The following is a 21,673-nucleotide window of genomic DNA, read 5'->3' on the forward strand; positions in this document are numbered from 1 at the left end:
TATGAGCCTACTAAAGAAAATAAGCGGGGAAGGACTATAAAAGCGCACTCAAGAGTACTAAAACACCACATGAGTCTTTTATTATGGAAAACAACGATATTTCAGCTTTAGCTACAGGATTAATATTATTTACATCCACCACTATTTTAAATGTGATTGTCCAAAAAAGAGAGAGAGAAAGCGAGAGAAAAGAAAGACAGAAAGAAAAGTGAATCTTTGAAAACTGATCTACAGCGTTCGTGTTGGACTTTCAAACTAGTGTCAAGATGCCAGAGGGTGCATGTTGCTTTCGGGTTAAAGTTTATCTAAACTGAACACTGAGTTGGAAAACAAGGCATAGCCTAAGTGGATCAGCGCTCTAGTCTGCGCAGGTCAGATTGCACAGAGAGCGTCCGCAGTGCTCACGTAAACGACTAAAAACAGGTGCAGTTAGTTTTGGCTGATTGTTTAATCTCTCACCGCACCCAAAGGAGACTTACACCACATATTTTGGTGTTTTTCCCCAATCGTCACTTGTGCTGGTCAGGTCCGGTTTCGTATTTGGTCGTTATTCCATAAACAACGGACTCTACTAGCTCGTGACACTGGCGCACGTCAGGAACTGCCTGAAGGGAAATCCAAGTGCGACGGGTACTTGAGTCTGTTTACTATGCAGATACTTGCAGCTTCCAAGAAGGAGCTATTTTGGTCGTGCGACTGTAAGTGTAGTCCTGTTGACCTTAGACATTTGAAAATTCAAGAAGTAAACTTGATGGCTTTCCTTCGAATGCAAAATAAACAATGTAAATGATATGGACTTTGATGCATTCATATTAAGCATCTGAATGGATTTATGTGCATATAAATGCTCATTACTCACTGAAAATGAATTAGATGATGGTTGATCATTAAGGTGCGTATCTGATGCTGGTAGCAGTCAAATTAATTATGTTTGACACACACACACACATTATTTATATATATATATATATATATATATATATATATATATATATATATATATATATATATATATATATACATATATTGTTAAGGTTCAAAATTGAGGAGGGAGAGTACAAACCACCCTTGGTCCAGAAGCTCTTGGTCAAACAATGATTTTAATGACTACACACGTGTGGGAAGACACTCTGTACGCAGACAGCAAGTGATCTTCGACTTAATCAAAGCATAAACAGATATTTTATAGCATCAGGGTTTGATTTACTGACGCCCCTTCATGCGTCACAGATACATTTTATACATAGATCAGATCAACACCACAATGACTTTTAACCCAGAAGATCATCTTCTATTTTCATGGCCGGCACTTCCTTTCTACCTTTCAGTTCCTCTTTCTTGCCGAGACGACAAGGACGGTTCCTCTTTTACCGAGACATGACTAATCTCTCTCTCCTCTAAATAAATCTAACTCATGTGTGTGTGTCACGACCTCACATGCTCTCTGTGTCACCTCTTCACCTGTTGCACTTCTGACCTTTCACTAGACCAGAGGCTCACTGAGACTATGTGTATGTCTTCTACTAAATAAATGTTTTAACCAAGAACCTCTACTAAAACCTTAATATGAAATGACCTGATATATAAGTGTTTTGTAAGCATGTATTGCAATTCCTTCTATGTTCTAGTTTTCCCTCAGCATGTATCACCTGAACAGTCACGTCAGTGAAGCTTAAGACCTTTAAAGAACCTGAACATCAACTCAAATAAGCACAGATATGCATTGTGTACACAATAGTTATAACTGCATCTGAAATACAAAATTAACATCATCATAAACATCTTAAGGCCATCTTAAAGCTATCTGTTACATTGTTAAAGCAATGATCATACTGCAGATTATATTATTAATGCAATGGTAATAATGATGATTATTTAACAATAGCAGTAAAATAATTTCCCTGCTCCACAATATATATATATATATATATAAAATTTAGACCAGAAGCTAAATTATTGCATCGATCAGAGAATTAGCATTACTGACGAAGCAGAATTATCACCACATTTGATTGCATTGGACTTAATGTAATTCAGTGAGTATACAAATAGCAGTGTCAGTGGCAATAGCAGCAATATAAACCTAAATAATTCATATCTACTTTAGTTCTAAGCAGAAATGCATTGAAGGGAAAATGCAGTGGTAAGGATGTTTTGGTATTACCAATAAAACCGGTCTGTTGTAGCAGAAAATGTAAATGTTTTACCTGCTTGAGCAGGCTGATTTGGTTTAGTGCCCTTAGTAAGCTGTGTGCACTCGTGTTAGTCACAAGATTTGAAACAAAGGTCACGCAATATTCTTTTAGGCTGTCACAATTACCCAGGATGCTGAAAATACCAGACATGCTCTTGCTCTTCTGTCTCGTTGGGGTAGCAAATGCCCTATATAAACAGTGGATTCCTGATACAAACTATGAGAATAAGACCAACTGGGACAAAGGCGATATTCCTTGTGGCAATGACATAGTTCAGTTTTCGGCTCAAAGAAAAGTGTCTGTGTTTGTGGAGACCACTCATGCTGTGCTGGAGATGAGGTTGCCAGTTGATGGGGAGTTCATCCTGAATTCAGGAGCTGGATTTTATGCTGTCACCGGGCAGGACCCAGGCTGTGGAACGGGTGTCACGACCGAGTTTAAAGATTCAGAGTCATTTCAGTGGTACGATCCAACTCTATGGCAGGCAGCTGCAACTCTGAATGACCTAGAGAAAGGAAACTTCCTATTCTCTGTCCACGAGGAGAGCGTCCCCTGCCATTACGATGATGTTGTTTTTAAAGCCCTCTCCTCCTTCAGAGTGGACACCAGCTCTAGTCATTCTAGCATCACTGTCAAATCTGTGTCTGTGCTGGGGGATACATTTACTACCCAGTCTGAGTTCTCCCAGTATCTCAGCTCAAGTTTGGGCAAACTGCAGTTTCATGGATCCTCTGCTGTTGCTGTCGGAAACCCAGCCTGTGAGGATCCCTCTGGTTGTGACTGTGGGAATTCTGTACACCATCAGCAGATCTGTAGCACAGTAACGTGTGACTCTCCAAATTGTAAGAACCCTCTTCGCCCAACAGGACACTGTTGTGATGTGTGTGGTGCCATTGTTACCCTCCTTTTTGATGACGGTTTTAACCTTCAGACTTACAGGGAACGAATCCGTCACCTTTTTCTTGCCCTGCCACAATACCAGTCCATTCAGCTGGGGATGTCCAAAGTCTTAAAGCCACAGCGGCTGATGGGGATAATCAGTCTTGGTACGTTATCTGAAATCCAGATAGTAATACTGGATGGAGAGCAGGGAATACAGTCAGCAGCTTTGGCCCAGGACATAATGAAGGATGCTCGTTCTCATGGCTCTAATTTGGGAATCTCCGGAGTTGAAGTTCAGACCTCTTCTGAGGAAACTGGAGATAGTGCAGGGTTGGCAGTTGGAGTTGTTTTTGGAGTTTTACTGCTGATTACACTCATTATCTTGGGTGTCTTGATTCATAAAGGGGTTGTTCAAATGCCAACACTGAACAGATTCAAAAATAGAAACAACATACCAGATCTCGGTGGACCTCTTGACCATGGGTTTGATAATCCTATGTTTGACCAGCCCACTATGATGCCTGACATTCCTAGTCTATATGGGACTGGAGTTAGTAATTCAATCTCGATGACTCAGACAGCTGTACACTTTGTAAACCCAGTTTATGATGAGAGTGAAACAGATTTTACTGCCTAAAGATGAACATATGTTAGCATTTAATGACAGTACTTTTGTTTCAAATTGAATGATTTTAAATCCCACAAATTAAAGTATATAGTTGTATACAGTTTTATTACCACTGAACAATGTAAATAACCTAGGCGACAGGCACTAAATCTTCGAATAACCAAATAAATCTGTAACGCAAATAAAAGAATTGCTGGCAGACAATTGTGTGTTTTCCTCTTCATTCGCATCACATTTAAGAGCAATAAAGTTTCAAAAAGCTGCAGTAAATCCTTAACACTTCATGTGCTGCATAGTTTTCTCCATGGTGCGCATTTACTACCACTATTCACTTTAAACTTCTATGTTATCTATTGTGGGGGTTAAAAAGCTCTTTATACAATATCTTTACAAAGCTTGTTATGTAACATCAATAAATAGTCATAATAGACCATTTCTTTTCTTTTACAAGCTCACAGTGGAGGCAGCTCATAATCTGTTAGCATATACATCATTCTGCATTGACCAGAGCAAAGGTTCAGTGAAGTCGGCCATGAATTTATGGAGCAGCTTGACAGGACCAGTAACATTATGAAATGAAACTGAGCCTTGGTGATAGGCAACATATTAACCAATCCTGCTAATATCAGTAGTTTCCAAGATGGGCTCCACACCAGTATGCCAGGCAGAAAAACATCCGCTGTTCTTTCCCACGCACCAGGAAAAATTGTTCCCGGTGATGCAGCTGCTACTTTACTCTCCCTTTCGATCGATACTCTTCTCACTCAGCTCTGCTTCAATATAGTGTTTTCCCAAGTAAAGGCTCTGTAAATTCATGGCTTGGCATGAGTATTCAAAGTCGGGATGTTCCGGGTATCTGTGCTGCCATGGGCTGATGTTGGTCAGGTGTCTCGGTCAAAGGTCAAACTTCTGGAGTCTTAAAAAAAAGGGGGAAATAGACAATGTGGAAATAAAAATAAGATATGACAAGCGGTGGGTGGGTGATGTATTGAAGGGTTATTTGCATTTTAAAAAGTCTTCTCCGGTGTCAGGGTTAGGCAGGGTAGAAAGATGAGGGACTGGCACGGATGATTTAGTACCATTAATTTGATATAGAGGTTTTTCTCATGATTGTTTACACTATATTGAATTTCAGCTCTGTGTGGCAGTACTACAGCAGTGCTCTGAGCTAAATGCTAATGTTAGCATGCAAAATTTGCACACAACACAAAGTAAACTGTGTTTGTTTTATGCTTAATCCAGAAACAATAAACCACTTTATTTTTCGACATCGTGCTTGGAAAATGTAAACTAAAGAAAAAAAAAAGGGTCATTAACGTCACCCTAAGAAAAACACGAACGCCTGCGATGTAAGACTTTTCATTCAAAGGAAAAAATATGAAACTTGCAGTGTTGCTGAATAAATTCATTATCAAAGTAGTCATCATAGTCTGGATCAGATACTGTAGACACAGAAGACACTGATACACACCAAGTGTCATCCCTAGTGTCATGAATGTAACCCCCCCCCCAAAAAAAATACAAAAACAAAACAAAAAACACGCTGTAACAATTCGTATGAGGCCTTTTCCAGTATTAGGCGTGGAACCACCTTGAAAACGACTGTTATTACCAGGATTGGTTTATATCTTGACTTTCACCGAGGCTCAAATAACCAAATATGACGTGTGGAACAAAACCCATGTTGTGAGTGAAACTCACCACTTTTGCAAATCATGCTCAGCTTTCCACTGCAGGAGGAAAAAAATAGGGAAAAAAAATCAGGTTGTACAGTTCCTGTGTAATATCTGTTACTATTTGGGTGTAAAAAGATTCGATGATCCATGCAGTTCATGTTCACATTAGGTAGACATACAGCGGTCATTCCTTTTTTCCACTCTGAGTACCCTTGTAAACAAGCCAATTTAATTTAATTAAATTATATTTGAATATGAAAGGACTTTATATTGCAAGGTAAGACCTTTATGGAAATTGTTATTTTCATAAAAAGAAAATAGCAATTTGATTGTGAGTGGCAGTGGGAACAAAAAACAAACCAAAAACCCTTATACAGAAGAATCCTCTGTACAAACCAGGGTCAGGAGGGTCACCTTCTGCTTTGACTGCTTTAGGTGATGGGATAGTAAAGAGAAAAGATCAAAGAGAGGCAACAAACCATGTAAGAATTATGACTTGCATGCAGGTCTGGAATCAGAGAAACCCGCAGCTTACATAGAGAGAAGAGGGCAAGCAGAAGACACGTGTACACAAACAAAAGAAACATATATCAGGTAACCGATGCATTGTTTATTGTCATTGCTTTTTTTCTCTCTTTGCTTTTGCCTCACCATAGTTAGTTAAGGTAGATTGCTGACCTATGTGCGGTTCTGCAGGTTTTTCCCTCCACACTTCTGTCATTGTTGAAAAATGCCATGATGTGAAATTTCTTTGGTTTATCAAAAAAACCAACATCAAAAGAAACATTGTACTTCTTCTGTATAAATATCCCAAAAGTTGAAATTCCTGTTCTTTGTATACTGTCAACACATTCGTTTCCAAAATAAAGTCTTTGTCTTAAAATGCCACACTATTACAATATGCTCTCTTTTGCCCCAGGTGTGCTTGAATGCCTTCAGTCTGTATATGGGCCTGTTTTTTGTTCTCCTTAAGGCACTTCCACTGTCCCTTTTCTGGCCTTCTCCACAGCTCTCTGCAGCCTAGGAAACTACTGTTCAATGATAACACAAACCTGAAGGAAACTGGACAAAATCATAATGCAACTAGATGAATGAATAAATCATGCAGTCAATGCTCTGCGGTGTTTCAACTGCCTTATCAACTCCTGAGGCACTCTCACTAATCTCCCTCAGTTCCTTTGGTGCTCAGTCTACAAACAAAAAGCACAAAAAATAACACATGCTACATCTACTGACTAAGTGAGCCCCAGATTGTAAGTAAAAGATTGCAAAACCATTGTATTCCAAATGATTTTTACTCCTTTTTTAGAAAATTTTAGGAACATTTTACCCTGTAAATAAATTATATTGTGTTGTATCTTTGAGACCTCAATTTGTGCTTCTCTCTCTCGCAGTCCAGACAATTGAATCAGTCCTCCATCAGGAAGAAATAGTTGAGAGGAAGCTTATGAACCTCAAAATGAGATGTCATGGAGTGGATCCACTAAGTGATGGTTTTGAAATTTGGCTTTTTCCTGCTCTGAGATGGCTCTCACAGTAGGGAATAGGGCAAGTCAGGCAGAATTTTAGGGCTTTACTCGGGCTGTCAATGCAGGAATCACATACCATGTCTTGTAGCAGAAGCATGTTGGACATCTCAACTGTGCAATCTTCCAGTTTGTTTTTGATGTTAACATTGTGTTTATTGCCCTTCAAACTCTCCACTGTATTACCGCTAAGAGTTGCCATGTGTTGTTCTTCGAAACTTGACCCATCTGATCTTTGAGACTGCTTTTGAGCCTAGGGACTGAACATCCTCCCTAGTTCTCAATTACAGACTCCAAAACTGACAATTTAATTAAATTTCAGTAAAACTAATATTATCATACAGCAATATAATTTACAGATGACATTTGAGCCATTTTTAAAATTAGTTTTATCCACTGAGACAACTTCCTCATTTCCTGTCATGTAGCACAGACGGAACAATGATATTCGGGATCAGCAATCGTGTACTATCACTATGGTGATACAACAATGGCGTTTTCACACCTATACTTCGTTAACTCTGGTCAGAATCAGTTGATGTGTTTGTAAACTTGTAGCTTTTTCCTGTTGTTTGGTTTATTTTTTCACACAGAGAAAAATCTAAGTGAACTCCAAGCAAATCAAATTGTGTCAGTTTGTTCAGTTTACCCATTGTCCTTATGCAACAAAAGTAGATACAAGAACAATTTGCTATGTTCTGGACTAATGGAGAACATGGAGAATTTATGTTCTTCTCATGGCTAGTTGCTAGCCCATACAGATCTTAGCACTTCTATAGTACTTTGCCGCACTGACAATACAAAGTATATGTGGCTATTGGATGATTTTTAGCTCAAATTTGTAATGTACACTGGGTAACTGGTTCATATTGAGGTCGAATAACATTCATACCATAAATGAACCGCTCTGGAGTCTGTTTGGAACGATACAGAAACCACCTTCTTCAAAGCGGCCTTGATGCGGTCAGTGTCAGTCTCTGTTTTGGTCTGCAAATGAGTGTGATTACTGTGTTCACACCTGCACATATGAACAGCACCAAATGGAAAAATGAACCAGAATTCAATTTACATGGATTAAGCACTGCCGCTGTGAAAACACCTTATGTGTGTCTTTCAAATACAGACACACACAATTATCTTAGAAGAAGCTTCAAATGCAAACTGTAAACAGGAGATGACTAAAGCAGGATGTTTAGTGATCAGTCAAAGCTATCTCACTAATGAATGGGCATTCCCAGAAAAATGATATCACACATGAACTCAATCTCACTCATTAGAGCTAATGCTCTGCATTATGTAACTGAGGTTTTTTCTGCAATCAGTGTCACTCTGAGTTCAGATGAAATGTTATATAGCAAGAAGAAGTAGTGCATGCACACACCCTTTAAACAAATTACATCATTAAAAACATTTTTAATAAGAGTAAATTCAACCTACATTTGTTTACAAAAGTTCAGATAGTAAACATTAAAGTGCTACTGAGCAAAGGTACATTAATATAAAGCACTCAGAGTAAACAAAAACAACAAAAACGCAATTTCATGATCCCACTTTAGTCTAATTCTACAGAGACATGTTACAGTGTAGTATGCACTTATTAAAAAAATACTGTGGTATTAGATTTTACATCACAAGTGTAATAACAACAAAGGATTGGCCTTCACTACCAGTGGGCTACTCAAGACCTGACGTGGCTGTCTGTATGTAAACATATACAGAGACAAAATATACAAATACAAGTAAATGTTACTTCAGTTACAAATAGTTATTAAAAATTCTGTTACAGCTGAAATCACACTAGTGTATTTCTAACAACATACACTTTTCAGCAAATGCACAGGCACAAGCAATGCAGGCACATGAGGTCCAGGTTCACCCCGAGGGGGTTAAAAGGTTCAGGGGACACAGACCCCACAATCATCTCTCTGTTAACTGTGCCAAACGGCATACAATGTGCACAGTGCTACACTCAGATAAGGGTCTTTCAGTTTGTGAAACCATGCAGCATGGGGAACTCCAATAAACCAAACAGAGATATTTTCAGTGATCATCCTGAGCTAAAAAGACAGTAAAGGAATCCTGTTAAGGATTTATCTCATGCTTGATATATTCATCATGACAGTGTCCTTTTGGGTTTAACATCCAGCCCATATGTGACATTTACTTTGCAATGCTCCACTAACCTTTAAGGCCGGATGAGCACACAGCAGGATGGGTGACCACATCTTTCGTTATCTGTAGAACAGAAAGAAAAATAATGAATGTTTGTAAAATGAAAGATTCTTTCAAGAGCTATAACAATAAGACAACAAAAAAAGTCCAGAAACACAGTTTTGTCTTTGTGTTTTGGCATGTGACCTAATACCGTAAAAGATTGATTTTGATTATTTCAGCTATACTTTTTTCTATATCCAGCTCTTCAGTTTTAGTGATGATAGCAAAATGCAGACCAGACAAGCATTTTTTCAGGATGGGATGTTTTTGACTTGCAGTCATCTGACCTTAGTCACAACTAGGTATGTGCTTCACTAATAAAGACCAAACATTAGGGAGGAAAAGAAATATCTAAGATTCATCAAGACTAATGCAGTAGCTGATCTATTAAAGTACTAGAACAATAGCAATAGCTACAAATAGAGTTAAAAATTAGCAATAGCTCTACACTATATGTGCAGCACATCAGTTTCATGCTCCATAGTGTTTCATATCTGAACTATGTTAAACTGCATTGTCCCTTTTAAAAAAAATAAACTAAAATTGAAACAAAAAATCTCAACACTCACAATTCTGTGTCCTCGATGTAGTCAGGCTCAACTAAAGTCTCTCGTCGTCTCTTACAGGCATCTAAGATCTTTTTCCTTGGTCCTAAGGGTATATGGATGCTCTTAAGGTCATGATCGGAGCACAGTAACAGCGCTGCAAGGTCAATCTTCTCCCTTTTGAAGATGGAGAAAAAGTCGTTCATGCTCTGGGTGGCGAGGAAGACCTCCAAAGGGCTTGTATCAGGCTCATCATCATCATCCAGCCCTAGTTCAACTTCTTCCCAAGGCAGTTCTTCAACATTTCTCTCCTGTAGGCTGCGTGCACTGCCAATGCTGTCTTCATCTAGACTTGGGTATTGCTGCAATCGACTGCGTAAACGCACATTATTGCCTGAACGGGCCACACTGGCTGCATCGTGACTTCTAAGGTCAAACATTCCTCCGCTCACATAGTTCCTCCTAAACACCATGGTGCCAAGACCGGGTCGGTTGAACAGGGAATCGTGTCCAGAATCAGTGCTGATCTCAGAATAGTCCACATCTGGTCCATGGAGGTCTGGCTCACTCATGGCACGTGAAATGGCATCGTCATTGTCTCTGGGAAACATGTCGCGAACATTGCGCCGGGCACGATCCTTTGGGTTGACATAAGTCCCTTGTTTGACAAACATGACATCATTACCCAATTGAAGTCCAGAGAGGGAGCGCACACTTTTCCTACCATCTTCGTAGATTTTAAAGGTGCCATCTCCTTGTTTTTTCTTCTCCAGCTTCTTCTGGATCTTTGTCTTCCCTCGGCTTGTGGCATGGAGAGTTGCCTGATAGGATAGTAAGCATGCAGCAATGAGGCGCACATCAGAAATGAAAGACTTCCATCTTAAAAGCTTTTTCAAATTTGAGACAAATATTCTTAAATTTTGTGTCTATCTTACATTAGTAGTAACACATTTTAATAGATTTATTTATGGTAGATATTTTTCACACTGTTGCCATCCTTTCTTGGTATATGTGTTTTGAATTCTTGGATGTGCTTCCATGCAAATTGAAATACACTGTCATTGTATTTACTACTGATAGCTTTCCCCAAAGCAATACATTAATTTTACTTATATGTCTTGACATCTTTGAATGGATTATCATGAACTTTTGCACAGTTTCACCAATCCATCCATAAGTAATCCATCTAGATCAGGGGTGGGCAATTCCAGGCCTCGAGGGCCGGTGTCCTGCAGGTTTTAGATCTCTACTTGGGTCAAAACACCTGAATCACATGATTAGTTCGTTACCAGGCCTCTGGAGAACTGCAGGAGATGTTGAGGAGCTAATTTAGCCATTTAAATCAGCTGTGTTGGTTCAAGGACACATCTAAAACCTGCAGGGACATCGACCCTAGAAGCCTGGAGTTGCCCACCCCTAATCTACTGTTAAGACTTAAAGTTAGGGATGTGGCAGCTTAACAGACAGGTGGGTTAGCTAGCTGTCTGGTTTTCTTCACCTGTGTTGTTGCTGCTTTTTGAAGGTTTTTCATGAAAAAATCTGAAGACAACATTTTGGCGGTACAGACGAACCAAGAAGTTTGTCTTTTTTTTTTTTCAAGGTAGTCTAGAATTTTATCAGTTTGTCACCAATTAGTAGGTACCTGTCCAGTTTAAAGTGGCAGCTAACCAAGCTTGCTACATATTTTTTAGCACACTATCCTGTTCATATACAATCATTTCTGGCTACAAAGCACCAACGTGGCAGGAGTCAAAATGCTCACGATGAGGAATCAAAAAGCAGAAGACTTCATGGTGGTTACATCCAACTTTTACATACAGTTTATAGTCTTTCACCACTTGAAGTGGCTTATGCCTTATAAAGTGTAACATATTTTGTCTGTGGCTAAACAGGTATAGCAGCAGTTCAAGCCAGTGGCAAGGAAAGGCCTGGAAAAGCATGAAAAAATATAGAGTTGAGAACTCTATATCCTTACTCTTTTCAGGCTTTGCAATTAAGAGAAGAAGCTCTTTCTAGGTGGCAACAATCCAAAACAAAAAAACTAATTACAAACAACAAACCTGGGAATATGGCACACTGACAGTGGCTGTGTTTAAGTTGAGCAGCTTGTGGCTAAGAGAGCTGCTCGTGTAGCTGGAGAAACTCATGACATCTGATGCAGACGTCTCAGAAACTTCCTTGTAAAACTTTCTCTCCATACGTTTGTGGTGCTTCTTCTGCATCTTCATGCATTCTTTGATTCGCTGTTCAGCATCACGAAATGCCCGATCCTTCAGCTTGCTGACCAGCTTGGGATTAAGGCTTGTCTGCTTGGCAGCGATGGAATCCAGGTAGCGGACACAATCCATGTGATTCTTCGTGGCAGCCATGTCCAAAGGTGTGTGGTAGTCATTATCCAAGCACCATATGTTGGCACCAAAAGATACCAGGAAGAAAAGGCAGTTGAGGTGACCATTGGCAGCTGCCAGGTGGAGCGGCGTGTTCCCCCATATGTCACACTTGTCTGGGTTTCCCCTGAAGGTCACAAGAAAAGTGTAGACACATTTAGAAAGTAATTTATCGACTATTTGGACATTCTTATTCAAAATATGTCAATGTCAATTCAGTGTCATTTTTATTTTTATACATTTAAAAGCAGCAAAGTTGACCAAAGTGCTTCACAAGTTAATGAAAAAGAGAAAAAAAGACATGAGATGAAGTAAAACACAATATATTTAATTAATTTAATATAAAAAAAAAATGAGGTAGAGGATTCTTTCTTTCTGACTAGTGTTCAGATATCTCACTTGTGAGTAATCATGTGATTTTTGACCGTGATTTCACCACTGAACTGCCAATTACGGGATGTTAAATGGACCTCTTTTAATCATTTAAACCTTAAGAACTACATTAAGTTTCAGCAAATAACTGTTGATCTTCTGTAGTTTTGATCAATTGAAAAATGGATCAATTCTTTTTTCCACAGTGGAAGCACCATAATTAAATGAATCCTTTAAAAGAAACAATTGCCCTTCACTGACATTCCACGACCTTAGGGTTACCTCTATCTGTGTTGTAATGTTGCTGTCAGTCTGTAATATGACCACAAGCTTGCTGGTGCCACAGCTACACTTCCTGTATCTTATTACAGGAAACTGTAAAAAGAATGAGCGCGTGAATGGCAATGTCACACTAAAGTCCACAGAACAAAACACATTGTTACAGCTGAGTTAGATTACTTTGAGGGCAAATTTTCCTTTTTTTTGCCCCTGCACATTTCCTACCCCACCACAGGTCGATTACGCACATTACAGCTCATTATCATCATTTTTTACAAACTAGCATCCCATGAAGAAACTTTCTGGTAACTGGTCAAAAACAGCATGTATTCATAATGCACAACTTATGTGTGCCCAGTACACCTAAACCGAGGTAAATTTATTTTAGGCTATTATTTCTGTGGATTTTTTAAAAAGTATACAGTCTTTTGCTGGCATCACTCTTCCTGTATTTACATTCTTATTGAACTGTCTTGTATCTTATCCATTTCCTCCAATACAGCCACATACAGAGTGCTGATACCAAGGACATGAAACTACTGTTGAAGTGAAGCTGTATTATTGATGGCTGCTGTTGCACAGTTTTCATTGGGAATGTATGTACAAAGTCCGCCATAGCTTAATTTAGCAAATCACACCACCTTTATGGACAGTAATAGATTTAAATATGCAGCTTTAAAAACAAGCATTATTTGAGTTCATGTGAAGAGTGACTTTTGTCAGTTTGCATGAGTGAGTGTAAACACCAACCACCCAGAAAGTAACAATAAAACAGAGATTAAACAAAGGCATCATTATTGCCCTTTTGTGCTGTAAAACACTGAAACGACATTATCTTTTCAACTCGGGTGAAAAGATAAATTGAAATTAGATATTCAGGTTGCACGTTGAGACAAAATACTTAGAACCTTCTACAATCTCTATACTCTATATACCATACAGTAGCTGCAGTAAGGGGCCATCTAACTTCATAGGTTTATGTATGTAATTTATACCTGTCCTTGTAAAGTCGATGATTACAGTAGAGCACACATTTTCCTCATCTGCTCTTTATGACATTATGGGCTGTTTGCTTCTTTACTCCCTGTGACAGTTTGATGTTACTGCATCTGTAATATACTTGCCAAATACGGCAGAGGAGGCATCTTTCCCATGAAGCATGTCAGGCAGCATTAAACTTATCTTATATAATGGGGTCTCTTGGGGTTGAATTATTGGAGGATTTGATGTTTAATTTTAGCATCACATGTCAATCAGTAGTTTATATGTGCTCTTATTAGCAGAGGTGCTTAGCCGCTATCACCAGATGATATGTCTGGTCTGCTGTTGAGAACGTTTCAGAAACACTTTAAATTCATAATGGCCCCATTTGGGAGGATTTGGGGGGGGGGATGCAAAACAGGTCAAGTAGATGTAATGATAAATGGGCTGTTCCATGTGAACACCAATCACATTTGTAGATTTTGCTCAATACGGACACCGGCAAAGATGCAACAACTCCCTAATATGATCTAATTTGCTATTAATTCGATAATTCTTTTTCTACCACTGGAATTACATTTTCAAAATATTACGGAGGGAATAGAGCAAACTGTCCAAGACAAACTCTGTTTTAAGGAACTTGCATCATCTTATCATCATGGAATCATGCGCGTCTGTTATAGGACAAAATAGATTTTCTTTCTACATGTAATTCTCTGATTCTGCACTAGCATGAAATAACATCTCCACATCATGAGATGACTTTGAGCAGTGTCATGAGCTGAGCTTTTAAAATTTATGGTAGAGTGCTTCATTTGAACATGACACATAACACACGCTGTTATTTGAAATTCAAAGCTGTGTGTGACCTGAAAATAGATGGATAATAAGGGTTAAAGTGGCATCACAATGTTGGATGTTGAACCTCAGCCAAAATTCCACAGAAACAACGCCACTGTCTAAATTATCTGTTTAAAGAGGTTTTGTTCTTATCAAACAAAGATTTAAAGTCTAAATTAGAATATTAAGATCCCCCCCATCTGAAGACATAAGGTTCATTCAGATTTTGTGGATTTCTGATATTTCTCTGCTACTACGCTATAAATATATTCATATTAAAAGGCAGCCTCTATATTTTTAAGACCTGGCCTAACAGCATATCTACGTGGCTATTTTCTGTTGGTGAGACTGAAATTAGGTTACAGTAAAGAAAAACATTGTTTTAGTGTTATTTCAGTGCCTGTTAAAAGTCTTGTAATAAGTGTAAACATTTTATGGTTGTGCTACAAAAACGCCCGTAGTTTAAGCAGCCATGTCAATTTCTGCAGAAACATACGGGCTTATGCGTCATGTTTATGGCCCTTTATCATTTTGCGCACAGTCTCATAAATCATACTCACCCCCTCGACACAATCAGTCGCAGAGCTTCCAGGTTGCCGTGATAAGCTGCCCATAACGTCGGTGTCATGCCATCCTCATCCGGCGCGTTGAGATCCTTCCGAGTTGCCTCTTTAAGTAGGTCCAGGTAGCCATCCCGGGCCGCCTTATGGTATCTGTCATTCATGGTGCACAATTAAGTCACCCAGCTCGACCCCATTCCGACGCGTCAATATTGCTACCATCGTCTTCTTCGTGTGGGTACACAATGGTAGCTGAGCGGCTAAGGGGGCAGTTTACCCCCCTTTTCACTCAGAACCATTTGGTCAGATCAGACACAGACCGCAGTGAAGAACGCGTCGGTGGTATCCAAGGACGCGCTGCAGTACAGTGCTTCCGGTGGCCGAAAGGTCCCAATTCGCCCAAACATATATCCAGCTGATATATTATTTATTTTTAAAGTGACATTCAACATGTCAGGGAACAAGACATGAAACACGCTTTACTCTACTAAAAAAAAAAAAAGCTGCCCTGGTTCTTTAATGTATTGTGATATTTGAAAATGCTATTAATATTTCTTTAAGTTTTCTTTATTATTATTTTTTTATTTTTCAAATTGAGTAATAAATCTTATTACATCTACTAGCTTTAAAAAAAAAATAATTACACTAAACTACATTAAAGTTGGAAACAAATAAATTATTGACCTCATAGCAGTTGGAACACAGGGGACAAAGATTTAGTTGATTTGTTAATACTGTTTAACCTTTTGAATAAAGTATTATTCATGCTTTAAACCTTATGCTTCGAAGAAAAAAAAAGCAAGGCACACAAAGAATTATTTCATTAGGACAAAGGAGTGTTTCAAGAAAGAAGCACCTCAAATCTCAGCCCCACCCGGATGAAAAGAGCAATGCTGCCTCATACGTTTGTAAGTTCTCAGTCACGCTACTCAGTTGAAACTTCGTTGAGGACACAGATCTCGATCATGTGCAACATCTGCCACAATTTATACGATAAAATAGATGGTAGATCACTTTATATCATGGGTAAAATTTGTGGCTGTTCATCACTTTGCACACGCATTCGCATAAATCCTTACCAACCCATTGCCACAATCGCCTGATAACACAACTGATAACACAGACCATAAAATTAGTGTCATGCCATCCGTATCCGGAAGAGATCCTTAAAAGTTGCTTCCTTTAGCAGGTCCAGGAAATCATTCCAGCAGCTTCGTGGTACCCGTCATTCATGGTGCAGAAGTGGCAGTCTGAATGTGTAGAAGCACACAGTGACACAGAGTAGATATCAGTGCTTCTGATGGTCGAGGTGGTCTGAAACTGAGATGACATCTTTGGGGCTCTAAAAAGAAAAAAAAATCCAACCCGAAACGGAAACATTTCCTGAGGTTTTTATTAATTATTTTTACACCACATTGCATCTCGTTAGGAAACAAAGACAAAACGTGCTTCACTCTGCTAAATGTGCCATTTTGGATCTTTAAAATAAATATCAATATAAAAAATATTTTAACATCTCTTCGACTTCTCGTTATTCTTTTCAACTCATTTTTCATGGTGTGTGATAAATCTCAATCCAATGTAATCAACTTCATTCAAGTTGGAAAAAATCAGAGATATGAGAGGTATCATTATGACGTGGACACAGAAGACAAGAAGTGTCACTGTCCTTTTGAATCAACTATTGTTCTCACTTTAAATCTCCAGTTAGAAAAATGCATGGCACACAAAGAATGATTTCATTAGTACAAAGGATTGCTGCAAAAAAGTACCTCAAATCTCAGCCCCACCCCACTGCAAAGCGTAAAACTGCAGCATAAGTATGCACGTTCTCAGTAAGACTACTCAGACTACTTGGAACTTCCATGACAAAATAGAGATGATAAAATAGACAGGTAGATCGCTTATTTAAAAGGATTAAAAAATGGAAACAACTTGAAGCACTGAATTAAAAAAAGATATTCACTTAATACAACCTACACCCATTTAGACATCAATGGATTATTGCTGCCTTACAGGCAGTTCAAATAAATTTATAACAATAGGATCACAGAAAAAAAGAGGTAACACAAAACCTCGAAAGCATTAAAGCAAAAATTTGTTTCATACCATTTGTTTTTTTTCTACTCTGTTTGTTGTGGCCATGCTAGTAAAACTTCCATGACACCCATAGCATACCTTGCATAACAATAAAATGTACTGTATAATATCAAAACACAGCTGTTTATGAGAAAATAAACCAGTTCCTTTTTTTTTTAGTTTCTTTAGAATTTGTGAGAAAACAAGTCTTATTCTTGGAAACATCCTTTGAACTTTACAGAAACATTAAGTCCAAAACACACTCTGTTTGGAGTACTTTTTGCTCGTAGCAGATTTATTGATATTTATGACTCTTTGTAGATCATACTACAGTGTTTTCTTGGGCATATAAATGTAGTGACTGTCTAGACTGCTCATAGGATCTTGTTGAGACAGGTAGGCTTACAGGTATCCAGTAACTTTTCACTATTTTTAGCTCATGTCCTGATTTTCGTAAAATCAGGACAGGAGCTTGATTTTTCTCTCTGATAAGCACCATTTTTTTTAAATAATATTATACAATTCTTTCACCTGCTCTGTTGTAATTCTTTATTTAGATGGCATGGGATGCTGTTGGTGAATTCAAGAAAAAAAAGCACAGCTGATCTAGTTATATTTTAACTGCAGGAGATATTTTTTCTGATTTTGAACACATTACACATTATTGTACACACTATGTGTAGTAGAAGTGTGGAAATAGAATTTTGTTTGTTGATTTAAAAATTTGTTTTGTTTTAGATAAAAAGAAAAAGACCAAATTGTGCTGATTTGGCATTCGGAGAAAAGTTTCTTTTGCGCAGGATCACTCTACTAATAGCAACCAAGACTGGGTGTGGCTGTTAAACCTGTCTTGTCTTATATAGAAACAAATCCAGCAGAGAACTCACCTGTGAGCAGAGAGAGTAGCCATGTCTATCAGCTCTTGCTATGAGTTTAACTGTTTGACCACAGGAAATCAATGTGAACCCTGCAGAATGATGGCCCAGGACAAGGAAACAGAGGAGGTCCACCAGTCAAACAACATAAATTCACCTTGTCAGGAGGGAAGCAAGGATGAACCCGAACTGAAGATCTCTTCTGCAGAAGTTGGGAAGGAAAAAAGCCAAAGTTGGGGATGGATGGGATCTGGGATCATATGTGTAAACATTTTGATCCTGGGCAGTGTCTTGGTCACCGGGAGTACTTATGAAGATATAAATATCAAAGCCCCTCACCTGCAGATTTTCCTCATCATCATCCTCCTGCTTACCTCCATGTGGATGATTTATTACAGCATCTACACAGCCAGGATTAAAAATGCTGTCAATTACAAGGATGTCCACGCTGGGCCAACTTGGCTCAGGGGTGAGTAAATGTTCAGTTCAGTTTAAGTATTATTGGGTAGTTTTACGATTTTTCATCCGTTCTACATCTTCTTTCTTTTTTGCTCCTCCAGGAGGACTTGTGCTGTTTGCAGTCCTCAGCATTATCATGGATATTTTCAAGCTTGCCAGCTATGTTGGATACCTCCACTGTGGTTCTGCAGTTAAAGTTGCATTTCCCGTGGTGCAAATTGTTTTCACATTTGTGCAGGTAGAAATGAATAATAAAATGCTCCTTACTACATTTAATCTGGTCTTGATGGTTGCAAAATAATTATTGTAATAATTGTAAAATCAATTTGTAGACATACTTCTTGTGGGTCCATTCCAAAGACTGCGTGCAGCTACAAAAGAACATTTCTTGGTAGGTAATTAAGATATTTCCTACCCCTTTCTTCATCATTGTACTTCCAGGTGGTATCTATTTCGATACAGGGAAAGTAACCTAGTTACTGTAAAATCTGTTGTCCAAGAAGCTGTGAAAAATATCAGAGTAACTTTATACTGGAAATGCTGCAGCCACTAATTATGCTTTTCACTGTCTATGATTCCCAGACCTTCTGAAGGTCTCTTTTTAAAAGGAGGCTATAACCAGTAGTTACCATCTGTATTAAAAGGTGTAGAAAAAGTTCTTGTGAATTGTTTTAGTTAAAAAATGATTTAAAAAAACCTCAAAGGAAGTTCATTTCCTATAACAGTGAAGTAAGAGAACCAGTTTATATTTAAAATTTAGATTTGAAACTCTTTGCTTTAAAAGGAATTTCCATGCTGATTAATCAGGATTTAGCTTGAAACTATAACAATAACCGGAAACATTACACTCATAGGTATTATCTGATATGTTTTATGTTGGACTATCTAATCCTTGTTTTATTGTACCTTCTTTTTATCCCTCAATATTAGTTGTGGGCTGATGCTCACCCTCTCCACAAATCTGGTTTTGTGGATGACTGCAGTTGCTGAGGAGTCTGTTCACCAAACGTTAGTTCCCACCAATCTGGACAACATCACTAAACTCACTGGGCGAAGTTTGTACATCAGTAGAGGTAATTAAAGCAGTTTTTAAAAAAATGTACTAGATAAAAGAGTCGTTATGAAACCACAACATAATTCTTTGGTTTCATGTTTTACAGCAAGTTATGGAGACCGTGAGTGTAAGTGCAGCCACTCTTCATGTAGCATCTTCAAGGTTGCCTACTACTACTTGTACCCTTTCAATATCGAGTACAGCCTCTTTGCATCTGCTATGGCCTACATCATGTGGAAAAACGTGGGTCGATTAGTAGGTGAACATGGCCACGCCAAAATCAAATTCCGTCTTAACGGCATATATATTGGTCCTACTTTTGGAATCCTGTTAGTGATCGCAGGGCTGGCGACCTTCATTGCATATGAAATGGAAATGAAAAATGAAGATGCAAAAACCAAAGAAGAAGCATTGATGATGCACTTTGTCATGAATATAGTCATAGTGAGCCTCATGTCTATTGTGACTGTGATCGGCATGATGATTTACAGGGTTGATGACCGCGAACACGTGTCAGAAAAAAGTCCCACACGCAACTTGGATGTGGGGTTGCTGGTCGGAGCCTCACTGGGACAGTTCGTCATAAGCTATTTCAGTATCATAGCCATGATTTCAACAGGAGTCAAAGACCCCCTGAATAGGCTTGATCTGTCCTTTGCCATAATTATGGTGATCCAGCTTGGCCTGCAGAACTTTTTCATCATTGAAGGTCTGCATCGGCTGCCTTCTCACAAAGTGAAGGAACCATCTGTGATTGTAAATCCTTATGTGGTGGAACCCGGCAATGACATGAACAACCACGAAGGCTCAAACACGAACACAGAGACAAGCCCTGATATGCCAGAAGATAACCTGCAAGGCGACAAGATACAGTACAAATACAAACCGTTGTGGAAGCGACAAGTGTTGAAGGAGGTCTGCATGTTTTTGCTCATGGGAAACATCATTGTGAGTACCTCGTCTCTCGCTGCCTTAAATATGGTTTTTAAAAACTCACTAAATATTAAGGCTCTCTTATTTTTTTTAATTTTTTACAGTTGTGGATCATGCCTGCATTCGGTGCTCGTCCTCAGTTTGACCACACCACTGAAACTGAATTCTACAAATTCAACGTATGGGCTCCTGTTGTAAACGTGGGACTTCCTTTTGGCATCTTTTACCGAATGCATTCGGTTGCCAACCTTTTTGAGGTGTTTCTGATATCATAACATGGAAGCGTGCAACTTGTACAGCTGACTGGGTGGACACTTAAACCATTTATAACCTGTGGTTTGTTCCAATGATTTTTCTTTACAAATTTCGGTCAAAACTAACTAATGAATACAGCCACTAAGATGTATCTGATTATTTTTTATATGAAAATGCACATGTATTTATAATGTTTTCAGAACTGTTTTTGTTTCTGATCTTGTATTAACTGATTTACACTTCAGGCATGTAAGCACAAAATAAATGCATGCACAAAAAGAAAAAAAAAAGAGTTGTTGTTGTTGTTATTATTAATTCAAGTTTACAATATAAAAGTCCATCCATCCATCCATCCATCCATTCGCTTCCGCTTATCCTTTTCAGGGTCGCGGAGCCTATCCCAGCTGTCATAGGGCGAAAGGCGGGGTACACCCTGGACAGGTCGCCAGTCTGTCGCAGGGCCAACACATAGGGACAGACAACCATTCACACTCACATTCACACCTAGTGGCAATTTGGATTATCCAATTAACCTATCCCCACAAGCTGCATGTGCAATATAAAAGTCAAAGTAATTATTATTATTTCAGTTTCTCATTTATCCCCCCCCCCCTTTATTTATTGTAAACTAAATAGTATTGGCTTTTTAATTTAACATTAAATGTATTTTTTTCTGACTGTACTCACCAAACCATCCATCCATTCGCTTCCGCTTATCCTTTCAGGGTTGGGGCGCACTGGAGCTGGATCCCAGCTGTCATAACTATAACCACAAGCAGCCAATACTGTAGTGGTGTATTATTTTGAAATGACCATTGAAAGCTAGGACTGTTCGATATAACGATATATATCAGATGACGATATAAAAACGTCTATCGTTTCATTTTACGCTATTGTTTGTTTCGTGGTGTCGCAAAATAAACTGTTTACGGC

General features: G+C 38.6%; 3 protein-coding genes and 1 long non-coding RNA gene across 7 annotated transcripts; 2 read left to right on the top strand and 2 right to left on the bottom strand.

Moving 5' to 3' along the window:
* Positions 1 to 2,322: 2,322 nt before the first annotated feature.
* amn (amnion associated transmembrane protein) lies at positions 2,323 to 3,909 on the top strand. Its single transcript, XM_086290634.1, has one exon. It carries the CDS (start codon positions 2,326 to 2,328, stop codon positions 3,712 to 3,714), a length of 1,389 nt encoding a protein of 462 aa, XP_086146760.1. The 5' UTR covers positions 2,323 to 2,325; the 3' UTR covers positions 3,715 to 3,909.
* A 4,409-nt stretch (positions 3,910 to 8,318) lies between these two features.
* On the bottom strand, positions 8,319 to 15,474 carry ush1ga (Usher syndrome 1Ga (autosomal recessive)). 3 transcript variants are annotated; one of them, XM_086290637.1, is made up of 5 exons: positions 15,086 to 15,474; positions 11,727 to 12,180; positions 9,691 to 10,487; positions 9,091 to 9,142; positions 8,319 to 8,964 (listed from the first exon to the last, which is right to left on the bottom strand). In XM_086290637.1, exons 1-4 carry the CDS (start codon positions 15,247 to 15,249, stop codon positions 9,139 to 9,141), a joined length of 1,419 nt encoding a protein of 472 aa, XP_086146763.1. In that variant the 5' UTR covers positions 15,250 to 15,474; the 3' UTR covers positions 8,319 to 8,964; positions 9,091 to 9,138. The 3 variants fall into 3 exon arrangements, with proteins under 3 accessions (XP_086146763.1, XP_086146762.1, XP_086146764.1); XM_086290636.1 differs by having other exon boundaries at positions 8,319 to 9,142; XM_086290638.1 differs by lacking the exons at positions 8,319 to 8,964; positions 9,091 to 9,142 and having other exon boundaries at positions 9,687 to 10,487.
* A 247-nt stretch (positions 15,475 to 15,721) lies between these two features.
* LOC147332669 (uncharacterized) lies at positions 15,722 to 19,166 on the bottom strand. The gene is made up of 3 exons (XR_015128939.1): positions 18,379 to 19,166; positions 18,052 to 18,241; positions 15,722 to 16,335 (listed from the first exon to the last, which is right to left on the bottom strand). It is a non-coding gene; the product is annotated as an uncharacterized LOC147332669 (long non-coding RNA).
* LOC147332670 (proton channel OTOP2-like) lies at positions 18,073 to 21,132 on the top strand. Of its 2 annotated transcripts, XM_086290640.1 has the most exons (6): positions 18,073 to 18,508; positions 18,600 to 18,736; positions 18,831 to 18,889; positions 19,429 to 19,571; positions 19,659 to 20,500; positions 20,590 to 21,132. In XM_086290640.1, the coding sequence occupies exons 1-6, from the start codon at positions 18,073 to 18,075 to the stop codon at positions 20,758 to 20,760; spliced, it is 1,788 nt and encodes a 595-aa protein (XP_086146766.1). In that variant the 3' UTR covers positions 20,761 to 21,132. The 2 variants fall into 2 exon arrangements, with proteins under 2 accessions (XP_086146766.1, XP_086146765.1); XM_086290639.1 differs by having other exon boundaries at positions 19,659 to 21,132.
* Positions 21,133 to 21,673: the final 541 nt, after the last annotated feature.

The sequence above is a fragment of the Aulonocara sp. 'chitande type north' Nkhata Bay genome, linkage group LG4, assembly GCF_057382095.1.
Source record: "Aulonocara sp. 'chitande type north' Nkhata Bay isolate Kocher_YH1m ecotype deep benthic linkage group LG4, A_spYH_male_GT1.1, whole genome shotgun sequence".
NCBI classification, from domain to species: domain Eukaryota; kingdom Metazoa; phylum Chordata; class Actinopteri; order Cichliformes; family Cichlidae; genus Aulonocara; species Aulonocara sp. 'chitande type north' Nkhata Bay.